Here is a 15,911-nt window from a genome sequence, read left to right as displayed (position 1 = left end):
CTTTTACAGCTCCTGTTCTCTTTTATAGTTAATGTACACAGAAGTTTTCTGTGAATACTTCGGACACCAACACAGGATCTGCAGGACTGGCTATCTGTTTGCTGGATCACTCCAACACCATCCTGCTTAAGAGGTTATTTGCATGTCATGGACACTTCTGTGTTTGTACATTTGTGCACGTCCCTCAGCTCTGTTTACTCGATTGCAAGGCTGCTTACTTCTGTGAAAGCTCCGGGCAACTATGCCTACATGGCAAAAAAAAATAAAAAAATCCATGTAGGCTTTATTGAATTGCCCCAGGCAATCATTTAAAAAGTAGTTGCTTGGCTTTGATTATTTTGCTAAATTCCATAGTAATTTCAAGTGCATATTGACTAACTGCTTTGAATCATATGATCAGTGGCAGTTTATAACGGGGCAATTCAAAAAGCAACTCTGGCACATAGTTCCAGGGCAGCACCTGCCCAGAAACAAAATAATTCAATTTTTAAAAGTGTTGTAAGGTTTAGCACTGCTTATGTGCCAAACATAACCATTATTAATGTATTTACTTTTAAAATAAAGATACTCATTAAAAGACAGACCCTGCAAATATATACTTTGTATACTCACAATGCCTACTATTTGCACACATGCAGCAAGGGTTTGTGCTATTATTTTACTTATTTATTTCATAGTATAGTAAAGATGCATTTATTTATATATATATATAAATCAACAAACAAAGGCAATCCCATGCACATAGTTACAATTTTCTGCTTGCTACTTCCATATGATTCATTAGGAAGAGGTAAGTGTACTCATCCTTAATGGTGAGACTTACAAATTCTACTAGTGTGTTGCATCTTATTGATGAAGCTGCCTTCTTTGGATTTATGCTTAGGCTCATGGGATTGATCCCTCTCTTTCTCCTTCAGTACCTGCCATGCTGGAGAAAGAATAGTAAAGATCCATTTCCCTTATTTTAGTAGAGACTCTGTCTTGTCTGTCTTGTGGATCACAACTGTCATTGAAATAACTGTTGGTCAAAAAACTCTCTCAGACTCAGTTCTTTATTTTGAGTAGTCAGGCTTTATTATGGACAGATGAGCGCTGTTTAGATCTATAGAGGTTTGGGCAAGAATAGAGGGTATTTATTTGCCAGGGGATGGGTTGTGGACATATTCAGGCCCTCATCCAAGGTATGCCATGTCTCCTGGAGGTGCGGCTAGAGTCTCAAGGGTGGTCAGACTAAGCCTCACACCTGTCCATTTTACAATAATAATTAAACTTTTCAATGTACTGCAAATGGCTGCAATCTCAGCATGTATTACATTTTCCATGAGATAACATAAAAATGCATAAAAAATCAGCTCTATATCACGCTGTCGAATGCACAAGTGTTCGAACGACGTAATATCGAACTGGGAAGTTCAAAATGCAAGCAGTATGAACACACAGAACAGTGATTTTTGTCCCAGGGAAAAAAAAAATCACTGTTCTGAAACAAAAACAAAAAAACACGTGCACTTTAAACTTATACTAATGTGGGGGGCTATGCCCACCACACCCCCTAATGGGGGGCTGTGACCCCCCCACCCCCTCTACTTAAATATACCAACTCTGAGATCGCACCACAGTGCAGGAAATAACAAAGCTGCAAAAATGGCCCACCGATTTTTTTCCCTGGAAAAAAAATCGGTGTTCCTCCACTTCGCTATTTTCACATTTCGGACATATGGGTTTGATATTATGATGTTCGAACACCTGTGCGTTCAACATCATGATATAGACCCAAAAAAAATCAAGTGATTACTGTAGTGACATGCCAAGTTCAGATTAAACCAGGTATCTCAGAAACACATGCATTTTGTAAGGAAATTAAATCCTTGAAAAATGTAAGAAAGCCTTTCTAGGAGATCACTTTACAAATGCACGATAACCACCAAACAATTAATGTAGCATTGTACTGGGTTTAGATATTGCCAAACTTCAGTATCACATAAAAATGAATTGAGGACACCTTTAAACTATTCTAATAGGACTTGGTGCGGGCAGTAGTGGACCTAATTTCAGATGTGCTTTTGAAAGTTCTTCCTCAGATCTGCTTATAAACCATGTTCAATGACCTGACTGTTGTGATGTTGTGGCCAAATAGTGTGATTGGACTTGTGGGTGAACAAAGGACTTAGTGTAGTTAATTAAAGGAGTGGGTGTACATATCAAGAGGGGGATCCCAACTACTGCATAGCTATGAAGTGTAGTGAAATATTTTGTTTTATCTCCCAGTATAAAAAAAAAATCAGTGGATTTTGTAGGGGTGAAGAAACAAGGGGATCTCAGGAGTTTCAAAGGAAACTATTTTTTTTTGTAAGGCTAAGGCTTCCCAATCCCAGATTATCTGTCAGCTAACTATTGTAGGGGAATGAACAAGTTGGTCAGGAATTAAGAGAACCATTCCACCTAAGAAATTGTAAATAGTGAAAAAAATAAAGTTGTACTAATGTGGGTAGAGAAGGGCGAAATAGAGTGGGCTGAAAATAATAACAGGCCAGAGGTGGTGAGGGACAGGAATTCCCAAAGGTAATCATCCAGGTAGTTGGCTGAGCATTTGAGGCTCAATGGGGAAGACCATCTTGTTCTCTCCAGTTTGAGGTGGGAGGAGGGAGGAGGGAGGGTGCATGAAGTGAGAGTGATCACTGCAGGTCCAGGTTTTCCTTATGGGTGCATGAATCCAGTAGTCTTCCTTATGGGTGCATGATTCCAGTTGCTTTGGTTGCTTTAGACTCGCACATCCATTAGAAATACTGGGACCTGCAGCACATAATGCCTCCAATAGGGGATGTATAATTAAGTTTTATTGACTAAAGATACTTGTGAGTCAGCCATCAGTAGTAAACTCACCAAATACAATATAAACAAAGAAAAATTAAAACAGGCACCAACACTTCAAAAAAGGGAAATTATCTAAACCAAGAAAAAAGAATCACAAGTACTTTAATCAGTTAAGCACTTCTGTTTCCTACAGTTGTAAAAATAAAACTTATTAAGAAATAATAACTTATAATACGAAATAACTTACAAAAGAAATGAATATAATTTATATAATTCATATGATCAAAAGTCTAATAATATTTAAAGATGTAAAACATTAAAAAAGATAATTCCATGCACATATAAGTATAATTTCATGCACATATAACTAAAGGAGAGATTAATTTTTAATACACTGTCAATACCAACATTTTATTCTTACTTGGATGCACAAGCTTTATTTTTCATTCCAACTTTAATGTATCAAACACTGACTCATAATCAACCCTCCATATGACATATTAGCATAATATAGTATAGAAAACAAAAATAAATAAATACATAAATACAAATATACTTTTGTAAGACTGGTAATTCAGAGTGCATTATTATCATCTTTGGTTTTAATACAATGCAAAAGTTCAGATATTCTCTTGGCTAGTTTCCAGGCAGTTCTGCCCTAATCAAAATAACAACTGGAATATAGTGCTATATAGAACATTTAAGTGATTAATACAAATGCAAATGTTTCATAATGCTAGCTGAATTCTTTATTCTCATCTTAGTCTTTTTGTGAAATTTCAAAGTTTTACTTCAGAAGTGTTATTAATATGTGTATATGGTATACTGTGCTCCTTTGTGTAAACTTTGGAACTCTTTAAATAAATAACAATCTGACTTATAATACTTAGTTTGAGGTCTATATAGCAAAATATTCCACTTGTTATTTTATGCGAGTAACACTACCTAGAAATTAAACAAGAGAATATGTTTTTTTTTTGGTAAACAAGTAAATATAAACAACAATAATATATATTTTTTTTATTTTTAGAACTTTAGTATGTAAACAATTCATATGTTTAATAAATTGGAATGGCTAGTAATGCTTAATTTCATTGTGCCTGTAAGTATAAATGAAAATGCTCACACTAGGGATGTGTTAACATTTCTCCTTCATTCATATGCACATAGAATGGTCTTTCTTTTCTAAAATGTCTTACGTATTTAAACTTTCATAGAAGTTTGATCATGTGACTTGTTTCATTTGTATTTAGACTACATTTCTGCTTTACATAATTAATTCGGAAGCCCCCTTGTTATATCTGTGGGAGATGAATAACACTCAGCTGATTAAAGTTTTTGTGGCTCATCCTTTACCTGGTGTTTTTATTCTTTCATAGCTTCAGAAGTCCAAATAAATTTGATAATTTTGGGAATTCCACTCAAGGAAGTTGCACATTTCATGTGCTAATTCATTGTCTGTTATCAAATATTAACATAGATCATTGATTGATTTGTAAACTTGTTTATATCAAATACATTTACATTTCTAAAAAAAGTATTATCTTACATACGATCAGATTACATTGCATGCATGATCTGTGTTATCACTTCCAAAGTTCGTCAGTGTTTTCATTTCAGAGTAGTACAATTTGCATTTTTTTAGAAACAAGTTTCTGTAACATGCTTCTGATGTCCATTTCATTAGACTTCTCAAAAGTTTTTAATGTCTAATGAAAGTGTGATTAAAAGTACTATGTAGTCTCAGATTTGTACCTATATTAATGACTGGAAAGTGCCCTCTCTTGCCTTTCTGTCCTTAAACTCTTATCTAAAAGTGTCCTAACTCCTCTAATTATGTACATATGTTAATGTGATGTTGCTATATTTCTTGTGTACTCTCTAATACTTTACTAATCTATCATTATTGTTACCTTTATGGTATTTTTACACCTTTCTGTATTTGGTACTTGTCATTTTATGTACTGCTGCCTTTCTTTGTATTCATCACTTCTGTTATTATTCTGTAGTTTACTACTTGTGAATATTTCTTCATTTTAGCAATATTTCCAAATATTCAGTTTTGATAATCAAACTACCCAATAAACCAACACAAATCAACAAATAAACTCAACTAGTGTGGTTTTCAAATAATTAACTTAATTTCAGTATAAGTGTCAGCAATATTTGTCCTTCCTGCTGGTGTAAGTGAAGCTACTTTAAGTAAAGTTGCTTTATGTGCTTCATTTAAATCCTTATTGCTAAAACTGTACATGTCGAGGTACCAAAGTCCTTTCATTTTTCCATTTCCCTTTGCAGCTACCTCTCCTGTGTCTTCTCATCCTCTTGTTTTCTCATCCATGTTGGAAACTGCTAATATATGCCTGTTGTTACTCTTCCTTGACCTGTCTCATCTCAGACTGCTCTGTTACTCTTGATGCAGCTTGTTTTCAAAACACTACAATTATTTGTCATTTGCTGTTATATATTTAGCCTGGTGCACATGTTGCAATGCATTATTTGAGGGCAGAAGTGACAAAAGTCTTTTGTAATGAATTTATGAATATTACTTAACAGATAAAAAGAAACAGACTGAAAATGCACTATAAAGTCACAGTAGCTTTGTAACAGTTTTTAAAAACTTTTAAGTTCTCTGTGCCTGATTTTGAAAGCAAAAGGGAATGATTTCTTTAAAAGGGAGTTAGTATAGCAGATGAAATTAATTAACACAGTTTCCCAGGTTTAAATGACTCGTCCATCAGAAGTATTTTTAATACAGATCAAATGTTAGGAAGCAGTCATATTTTTTAAATGGCTGTTTGGCTTTAGTTATTGTTTAAATGTTTGTAGCAGCTTAAAATTAATTTTGATTGGATGGTATTAAACACAGTTACTAATGATTGTTGAGTATTCTTGTTTTACATGTTCAATGTGTTATTGCTGACATTATGAACACGTTATGAACATGTTTAGCATATTCTTTAAAGATATGAAGCTGCTCAATATTGAATTTCATGTTTTAAGTCCATGAACTCAGTCCAGTCAGTTATAGGTTCTGGTTGCTTTTGCTGCCATTTGTATATAGTGCTTTTTCACCCAAAACTAAGAATCGCCTGTGGAATGCAACAACTTAATAACATTGTAGAAAAATAATCTATGCTATAATCTTGATATGGATAGATATGCCCCCATACCGCGTACTTGTATATTGTAACTTAGTCATGCTGTTTTGGGGAAAGGAGAGGCAGTATGCACATATTGCTCTTTCTCTAAGGTGGCATAACCTTAGAGTTGAAATATTTAGTTTGGGATGGACCAAGCACTATACCTCTCACACTGGGATGGAGTGGGACCTAGAACCTTTCTTATATATATTTAAATAGATTATTGTGCCTATTTCACTTACTTTCATGTTATTGTTTTAACAATTCTGTAGCAGCATCTGAATTTCTAAGGAACTATACGTGTTTATCAGCGTGATAGTAAATTCTACAGTTCAAAAGATTATAAAACACCTGATCAAGATCATGTAACCATAACCTCACATAAAATACCCAACAACTGAATGAAAATTAATGCTAAATGCCCTTGTGATTGTATCAACTAGAATTAAATGTGCACGTTAAAACATTCCCTAATCGCACAGTTGAACAGACTGCCCAATGCAATGCAACACAAAATAAATCTGAATAAAGAGCACCTCCTGCACCCACTTTTTTGTGGTTCTATGCATTAACACTGCCCACAATTTATATGTAGTGCATGGAATGCAGTGATTACACTTCAATATTCAGAAAATGACAAAACAGTTAATTACTAGACTAGTGAGAGACCCAAACTTAACAAATGTTAAGCACTCCCCACTTAAGCTGTTGAGGTCAGGTCTCGGGCTAGGCAGTACTGACCTGCAAACAAAAGTAGCAGAGTAAAAGATTTATTTCTTCCTGTTGTTCACTCTGATAATATGTCCCTAACTTCCTGTTATAAACTTAGAATACTACTAAAATAGCCAGATGTGTGTGTTCAATTGCATTTTCTGAGTTACAAAGTCTGAAACTTAAATGTATGTTATTATTTTATGAATTAAATTCTCAGTGATTTGTCCAAAAATGACAAACTTTTTAAGTAACAGACCAAGCATATGAGACAAAAATCAGGACATTCTGATAAAATCTGGGGAGTTGAGAGGCATTAAATATGAGTGTATATGAAAGGGACTGTGTTACACTGCCTTTCTGACAGCACACACTGAGTGCTTTACAGCTTTAAAAGCTGGCAGGTGAATTTCTTGGCATCCATGCCTTGAACACATAACTCAGTTAGGATTGGCAACCTATTCATAACCCTCTATATAATAACCCAGGGATCATACAAACATTAAGAAATGAAAACAGTTTGTGCTGTGTAATACAAATATTACTTTTTCTCTTTGCTTGTCTCATCATCTACCTAACAAGCAAACAATAACATAACAATGTTCCATAACCATGAGTATCAATCTCTAGTGGTACATGAGAAATGTAACTTTTAATGCATGGCACTGATTAGTAAGGAGGCACTTATTTAGTCTTTGATCAGATGTCCGGTTCCTTTTGACTTAAAATAAGCACTAGAGTTTATATCTTCATCCGACTCTTCCAGAAAGATTAAGTAGTTCTAAGAAGGATTTACTACTTTTACCAGCAGTGTGTCGAGAATGTCATTCTGCAGTAATGTATTTCTATTGCACGTCGGTGTTTTGAAGCACCAAATGCATATCCTTCAAATGTGTAATCATACTTCTTTTGAGGTCACTGTCAATTATTTTGAATCTTTGTTTGCAGGTATAGTAACATGTATTAAAGTTTGTTGCACTGCAATGCTTTAATATGGAAATCTTGCTGTTTCTGTGCAGTGTACATCAGCCTTTTGTGAGATTGTGAAGTGAGTCACAGCCAGGGTGACACAGTAGTGCAACAGGTAAAGTTTTTCCCACACAGTAAGAGTATGAGTGGTTCATTTCTCATCTAAGAATACTTCTGCATGGAGTTTGCATGTCCTCCCTGTGTTTGGTGGGTTTTCTCTGGATGCTTTGGTTTCCTCCTACATTCCAAAGACATGCAAAAGGTAGATTAGACACACAAAAGTTAGATGTAGGTATGAGTGTGCATGCATATGTATGCTCTGAAAGAGCAACCATGGCAGGACTAGCCACCTGGTGGTGTGAACATTTGGCTTTCATTGCTAATGTGACATCCTGACTCCATGTGCAAAAATGGGAAAAAAAGGTTGAGGATAAATGGATGAAGTGACTCTGACCTAAACTAGTTGGTAATGCGTGATTTGGTAATGATTCATCTGATTAGGTAAACTAGAAGCATTATAGGTATAGTGTACTATCACAGCTTAAGATGCTATAACAATTAAAGGGGCACTGAGGTCCATGCAAGCAGAAATGCAGGGTCGTCAGTGATGTGAGGCAAAACAGAGTCACAGTTGTATATATGCAACACATGCAATCCATGCAACTGAAAAGCTTCATAAATATAAAATACCCATATCTGAGGACTTATTTCATAGCTTTATTTCATTTATTACAGTTTATTCTGCTTTCTTCAACAGAATTTCTATAACAATTCTAGTGAAATTTGTGCATCAGCATTTTTGTGAGACATTTTTGTTTTTGACAAAGAATGCAAACTTTTGTTTAAGTAGGATATTTGTTAGAGGCATCTAAGTACCACACTTTGAAATTAATTTATTTCCTTAGATTAGCTATGGCTCTGTGCTACCTCTCTTGGGTGACAAACAACAATTCCCTTCCTTTCTTCGCACTATAAGCAATTTCACTGTTCAGGTTGTTGGCATCACCCAGCTGATGAAACACTTTAGCTGGACATGGATTGGCATTCTGGCCTCTGATAATGACATAGGAATAGAAGGCAGCCAGGGCTTACTGCAGGAACTTGCTAAGAGAGGAAACTGTGTAGCTTTTCTAGAAATACTACCTGCATACAGTTCAAAGAGCAGACTGCGGCAAATTGTTGAAAAGATCAAGGCCCCATCAGTGAAGGTGATTATTGTCTATTCGACGCAGTTGTACCTTATACCATTAATGGAGGAAGTCACAATGCAGAATGTAAGTGACAAAGTCTGGATTGCCCCAACACATTGGGGAAACTCTTTAGTGTTTTATATCAAAGAGAACTGGAAGACATTGAACGGAACTTTAGGTTTCACAAAGTACAATCCAGAGATTCCTGGGTTCCAAGAATTTGTGCACAACATTATGCCTTCTCCAACAAATAATGATAATTTTCTGACTCTTTTCTGGGAAACAGTTTTCCACTGTAAGTTGTCTAACAATAACACCGCAATGTCTGCAGGTAAAGCCACTTCATTTTGTACAGGGACTGAAAGTCTGAAGAAACTACAGACTTCAGTTTTTGAATCCTACAGCTTCCAGGAAGCAATCAGTGCATACAATGCAGCATATGCTATAGCCCATGGGCTGCACAGCTTGTTATCCTGTGATTCTAAGGATGGGATACCAGAGAATGTATCTTGTGCTGCTGTCACAAATCTTCATCCATGGCAGGTGAGCAAAATAAAAAATTACAGAACTGGTATATGAAAAGATTATGGGATGTTACAATAATGCCCAAGTTTAACTACATTTAAATCATAAGATAATATAAATGACTGTAAAGAACCTATATGAGTGTTAAGTGTTGCTTTACTTGCTTTGTGATTGTGTAAGGCTCAGGGAAAACTTGAATCATTCCCTTAGTCATGTGCATGCCAGCATCTGTATGCTGTAATTCTTCCAATTTTAGTTATGAGAGTGGGAGATAGTTTAACAATGCATTTAAATCTTACACTAAACAAGGCAAACATTTATATCTAGCCATATAGACATTTAACAATACTTAAATATTTTTGTGGATGGCAGTAGTGTAGTAAATAGTGTGAAATGAATGTTAAATCACCCTATTAGAAGGTTATATAGTTGCAGTGCTAATATTTACTAATTTAGCTACACCCTCAGCTCAGAATTAAATGTTTTATGAACAGAATTATCTACAGCATAAGTGTTCATGCTGGTGTACACATTTTTTACTGCCTTGGCAAAGTCAACTTTCACCTGCACAAATGATAGATACTTCTCATAACTTTTTGTCACTTAATTACACCCCTACTTCCTTCCCTTTCAGAGGTTCATTCGTTGTATGGCCCTATCCACATGTTCTCAGAGTAATATCTCTTGGGTTCCATTTGGGCTCATGCCATTACTGGTATTAGTATATTGGTGGCTGTGCTCCTGCACTCAAATTTTCCATATGGGACTTTAGGGAGTCCTCAATGAATTCCTCCAGAAAACCATTCCTTGATCACCTTAGCCCAGGATCATAATACCTGACCAAATCTTTATTTCTTTTCCCAGCAAATCATAAAGCATAGAAAATAACTTAATGAAAACCCATTTTGCCAGACTAGAAATGCACACTAAAGAAAAATTATCAGTTTAACAATAGTAAATTTGAGTCCTGGATCTGAAGGGAGATACTTTGCTTCCACATCAAGTAAACAAATAAGATCCAAAATACATTAGCTCTATACATTCATAATGATCCTCATCAAAGTAATCAATAAGAAAGGTAGCATGGGTCAAAAAGAAAGGCAGCAGGGGTCATAACCACCTAGAGCCCAAGTTTTAACTCATGGGCTGACTGGGTTTCTGTTTTAAAGGTATCAGAACAGGGCCACTCCCAAAAGATGTGATAACAATTCTCTAATTCTAATCCCCTACCTCTCCAGCACAGAGAGGAGACTGTAGAAAACATCCTGGCCAGTAGAATAGTTGTACTGAAAACTTTAAAAAAGGTGTTGTTGTGTTGTATTAACAATTGGAAAAGAATAAAGATTTATTATTGAAAAAAAAAAAAAGGTACTACCAGCTGAAAAACCTGTACTTCTGAGTTTTGGCCACATATTTAGGATTTTTTTAACAGACAAGTCCAATATTCTTTACTTAACTCATTCACTCCAATGGAGCTCAAGATGTTTGCACTGTAAGTTCCAAAGGGCAGAGCCTAAGCCTTTTAACACAATCAAATTATGCCCTCACATTTCAAATGTTCATATATTTGGAACCATATGGGTTATGAGAGAAGTATAAATGGCAAACTCTTCAGCACAAACAATTTTTATAGTGGTAGCATTCTTTATGTTCTAGGTCTTAAACTAAATTTTATAAGATACAGTAAGCAAAGTAACTATTACATGTGCAATATTTTGTAAACAACTCACAATATCTCAGCAACTACTCAAGTTATGCACATACTGTCAGCAGAATTTTATTCATCTATCTGAGAGCTTTCATACGAGACTACGGAGTTCTGCCTGTATTACTTGGTTGTTGAAATATTTTAAAAAATTTGAAAAATATATCTGTATAGATTAATATCATAAAACCAACAGTTAATATCTATTTACCTGCACTAAACAGAGGTCAAATATTAATGCAGTTGAGTTTGGCATTGTGTATGTTTAAGATAAAATCTTCTAAAACCTTGTACACAGCATGGTTTTGTAATTACTGACGTCAATATGAACAAGCAATATTTGAATCCTGGAAGCATCAGTAGGAGTTAACTGCAGATGCAACTGAAGGCATCACTCAGATGTAATGAAGTAAGATTACCCTGAGCTCTCTCTCTCCCACAGAGCCTTGTATTTCTTTGTGCAACTGTATAAATCCTCAACCAAATTTGATACATTGAACCTATAATTTTCTTTAGATAACCAGCTTCTGTTGTACTTATCAGAATTAATCGAGAAATATTTGGGGGGGGGGGTTGTCCTATATGTCCCATAGAGTATTTCACAACATTTGATAATATGATTCTAACAAGTCAGTCCTCTGTGTCAAATTGCTGTAACTACCCCAGCCTTGAGTTGCCCTGTTATTCACCATCTGGTTTCAAAAAACAACAATTTTGCACACTGTTTTAATTCGGGTTGCACCCATCCTGGAAAAACATCAGATTTATAATCCATCCAAGTAAGGACCACATCTAACTTCCAAAAGGATATTCCTGTGAACTAATTTGCCCATTTTAAGGAGGCAACTACACCCCTGACAATAAATGAATTAAAATTACACACCGTATTACTCCTCCATAGAAGAGTAGAACATTTCCACCTCACCTATTTTAGAAATCATCTATTTCCAAAGTGGGGGAAATTCATACTGCAATAAGGTCAAGCCAGTTTTGAATTTGACCACCCTGGTATAACAGTCTGTTTTTGGGAGACTTAATACTCTAAGATCTGATGGGATACACAAAAGTTTCATCTCATACCATGTGTGTAGTCAAACCAGTAAAAATTCTACGTAAGCTTCTTTAATTTCTGTGATGCCTTAGGATCCAAAATACCCATTATATCTCACTCTGAATATAACTTTAATGGGAGAATAAACCACTTTAGCATTCATTAGGTAAAATATAGACACATGTAATCCACATTTGAAACAATTTTCCTTTTCAGCTCTTGTATCTGTTACTTATTTTCTTCCCTTCTAACCCAAATAAAGTTTTTTGCTGAATGAACAGAACACCTTGGAGATTTGTATAATTTATTACAAACCTCACCTTGTTTGCGGTGAGCACAGATTCTAAGTGTAGGCCCATATTTTGCCTTAAATGGATTTCATTGCTCAAGTAGATAAAGTTGTATATTGCCCTATAGTACAGACCATCCAGAAAAAGAAAGTGAGATCAAAACTTGAAATACATCTCCAGAAGAAAAAAAATACATTTCATTTCTAAAATGCTTCTACAGACTTTTAATTCATCCAAAATCCCCCTCTAATGGCTGCAAGATAAAGATGAACTGCAATACAGACAAATACCTTAAAACAATAACTGTATTATTTTAATACTACAGTTTGTGTATTCCTTAATAAAATCCACACTTGGGAGAATAGCAGGTAAATTTTGAGGCTGGGAGATTAAGAGCCCAATGCAAGTCAATTATATCCATAGTCTGCAGATAACATGTAATTTGTCTACCCTGTAAAGGGTCATAGAGCAACATAGGTCCAGAAGGAATGTCTTGGGTAGAAAACATAGAATTCCAATCCCCTCTCCACAGAGACAAAGCCTCCTGCTCTTGAGTCCAGTCTCTCAATAAGTCCATCATCTCAGGGTAAGATGTTCCTGGAGATGAAGTGTGACACCAGTGTGCTTTGGCTGCTACCTAATACCCCCCACCCCACTAAGAAGAATCAACCTGCCTCAGGATCCACACATCGGGCAGGATTCACGAAGCCTCCGTGTAAGAGTTATAACTCATACACGGAGGCTGCAGTTAAACGGAGTGATGTCAGCATGCTTTGCATATTCATGAGAGCATGCTGAATCACACCTAAGGCTAACACGGTCCGTGTAAGACAGTAGGGGGCATGTCCATAGGCCAAGCCCTTTAAGCGGACATGCCCCCAGAAGAGGAAAAGTGCTAAAAGTAAACACCCACGACAGAGTCCACGGAAATGTGAATAAACACAACACATGCCCCCACAGACTATGAACAGAAAACATATAAATAAACATGTTATATATTTTTTTTAAATTCTAAAAAAGTTTAACCATGAGTGCGCTCGTTTGAGCGCGCGTGCCCGTAGCGCAGCTACAGTTAGCATTCAGTGGGAAAGCATATAAGATCTAAATATGCAAAGTAAGCCAGGAAGCAATAGCGTAGCGGTAGAGATGTTGGCTGAAGAGCAGGCATTCATGGTTCGAGCCCCCACAACACCAATTTTTATTTTTAGCAAAATAAACACGAAACAAGTCCCTGACAAATATGTACACATAAAACCACATTTTATGTAAAATGTAATGAAATAGCCCATTTATATTGAAGAAATGTGAGGTCACAAAAGAATAAAAAATGCCAGATGTGCCCATAGCTGAGCTACAGTTTAACAGGGTGAGTGCATCTGCCCGTACGTGAGCAGTGGTTTAACTGGTGCAAAATGAGTGCCTGTAGCTGAGCAGTGGTTTAACACACTGAATTTAAGTGCCCCTAGCTCAGCTGAGTGTAATATGCGTGCCAATAGCCAAATGAGGCTTAAACCAGCGTACCCCGTTTGCGCGGAGCTGCGCACCGTGCAAACAAGCTAACCGATGGGCAACGTTGAGCAAGCCGTATCAAAACTGCCTTTATACAGACACACCCCTCAGCATGTCTAGACAGTCATGAAAAATAAAAAGCAGTGGCCAGGTTCGAACCTAGGATACTATAGTCAAGGTACCAAACCACTAAGCCATGACAGCTGTACCTAGAAATGCAATAATAGCTAATATATAGGAATGAATACAAACTGGAGCATGACAATGCAGGTTTACTGAAGTTGATACAATTCCAAAATGGCCAATCACATATATGTGTGGGAAAAATGGACTATATAAGCCCCATAGGCGGGAATACATAGCTTAAACGATTCTAGAACTGAACTGCAGGTAGAATGACAGATGTAGGAGAGGGTAGTTGCTTTCGAGCACAGAGGTGGGGCGTTGAGGAGTCCAGGTACATGGTCTGGCTCCTAGTCCACAATCATGAGGCCCAACTCATGCAGGGCCAGGTCCTCTGGGGAGCATACAGGGCTAAGGCGTGGGACCGGTTGGCTCATGATCTCACCAGTGCCACAGGGATTCCAAGGACTGGTGAGCAGGTCCATCACCACCATGCGGACCTGAAGAGACGCAAGCAGGACCAACTGAACCTTTGGATCCAGGAGTCCCGGCAAATGCCCAATGCCCCACTACTGAGTAAGTTACATTTAATTATGTATGTAAGAAATTAAACTAGCTGATATTATGGAGATGTGTATTCCAATATTACTTCATTTATCTTACAGCTGCAGGTGTCCGTTCTGTTTGGTTAATGGGAATACATGCTGTTACAACTAATTGTGAATGGTATTATATGTCACTAACCCAAACTGTCATGGCATAATGCAAAACATAGGATGACAGGGAAGGCGGGTTCCAGCAGAACCACCTCTCCCACCTCAGCTGGCGAGTGCACCTGGCACTAGTGCTGAGTCTGGACCCTCCTCCGGTGGCCCTGTGCCATCTGCAGATGGAAGCGCTGCAGGGGATGGGGCTCACCCCCCCTCTGCAAGTGTGGCCAGAGGAAAACCACCACTCACCCTCCATAGCATCTGGACTGTGGTGCGTAGGGAGATTCGGGACTCTGTTCTCGAGCCCCTATGCCAGCTTGAGGCACGGGTGGCACAACTAACGGGCATGCCTGTTGCACAGCCTACACAGCCCCCAGCCCAGCCCCATCCTGGGCAGTGAAGGAACAGTGGCAACTGCCTATGGGTGGGGATATCAGTTCCAATGTTGCCATCTGTGGGCTCATGGGCTCTGGATATCCAAACCTCCGTCCCCGTCAATTGTGTAACCCCCCCACACATGTCATACACTGCCCCTGTATGCGTCTTGTTTGTCTTGTCTGTTTACCTACCCAACCTACCTCCCCAGCTGTACTGACTTCCTTCACCTGACATACCACTCTCACCTGAAAAAAAAAAAAGGGCACTCTGTACCGACAAAAAAATTACGCCCCATACATAGCTGCCCATTCCGCACACATGTCTGCTGGACTTGGAATCTATCAATTACATTTGGCTGTACAAGTATTATTGTTGTCCTGACACCTCTCTCAGGGGTGGAAGGTTTCAAATGTCACACCAAATTACATACATATGCACAGCTGTTGCTGATGAAGAAATGGGCAGCTATGGGCCTTACCTACATTCCTCCTGCAAATCCCAAGCTTGCTTCCCTACTGTCTTACCCTCTTTGTGACCCCTTTTTCACCATTGTCCTGTCTCCCCATTTTCTTTTCTTTCAAAGAAAATAGCTGGTGTGCCAGAGTAAGCACTGTTAAGCGGTTGTAGCGGTGTCTTGGCGTGTGCGCAGAGCTAACCGCCAGTGCGCATGCGTGAGCTCCGCGCAAACCAGCGCTAACCCAGTTACAACTGCTTAAAAGTGCCTTAGTCACTTTGATTGACAGGTCCTGCACTCAGTTCAAAAGCAAAATAAATTCCCACTGTCAGTCCCGAA

General features: G+C 37.5%; 1 protein-coding gene across 1 annotated transcript in view; it reads left to right on the top strand.

Annotated features, from left to right (window-relative positions):
• LOC122814114 (extracellular calcium-sensing receptor-like) overlaps positions 1-15,911 on the top strand; it is a 134,165-nt gene that overhangs the window by 30,349 nt on the left and 87,905 nt on the right. The window contains exon 2 of the mRNA XM_044086728.1: positions 8,543-9,370. Coding sequence (XP_043942663.1) covers positions 8,543-9,370 — 828 coding nt within the window. The remainder of the gene's footprint in view (positions 1-8,542; positions 9,371-15,911) is intronic.

Source organism: Protopterus annectens, chromosome 10.part0, assembly GCF_019279795.1.
Source record: "Protopterus annectens isolate FY-2018-M chromosome 10.part0, PAN1.0, whole genome shotgun sequence".
NCBI classification, from domain to species: domain Eukaryota; kingdom Metazoa; phylum Chordata; order Ceratodontiformes; family Protopteridae; genus Protopterus; species Protopterus annectens.
This window is presented reverse-complemented; position numbering and strand designations above follow the sequence as displayed.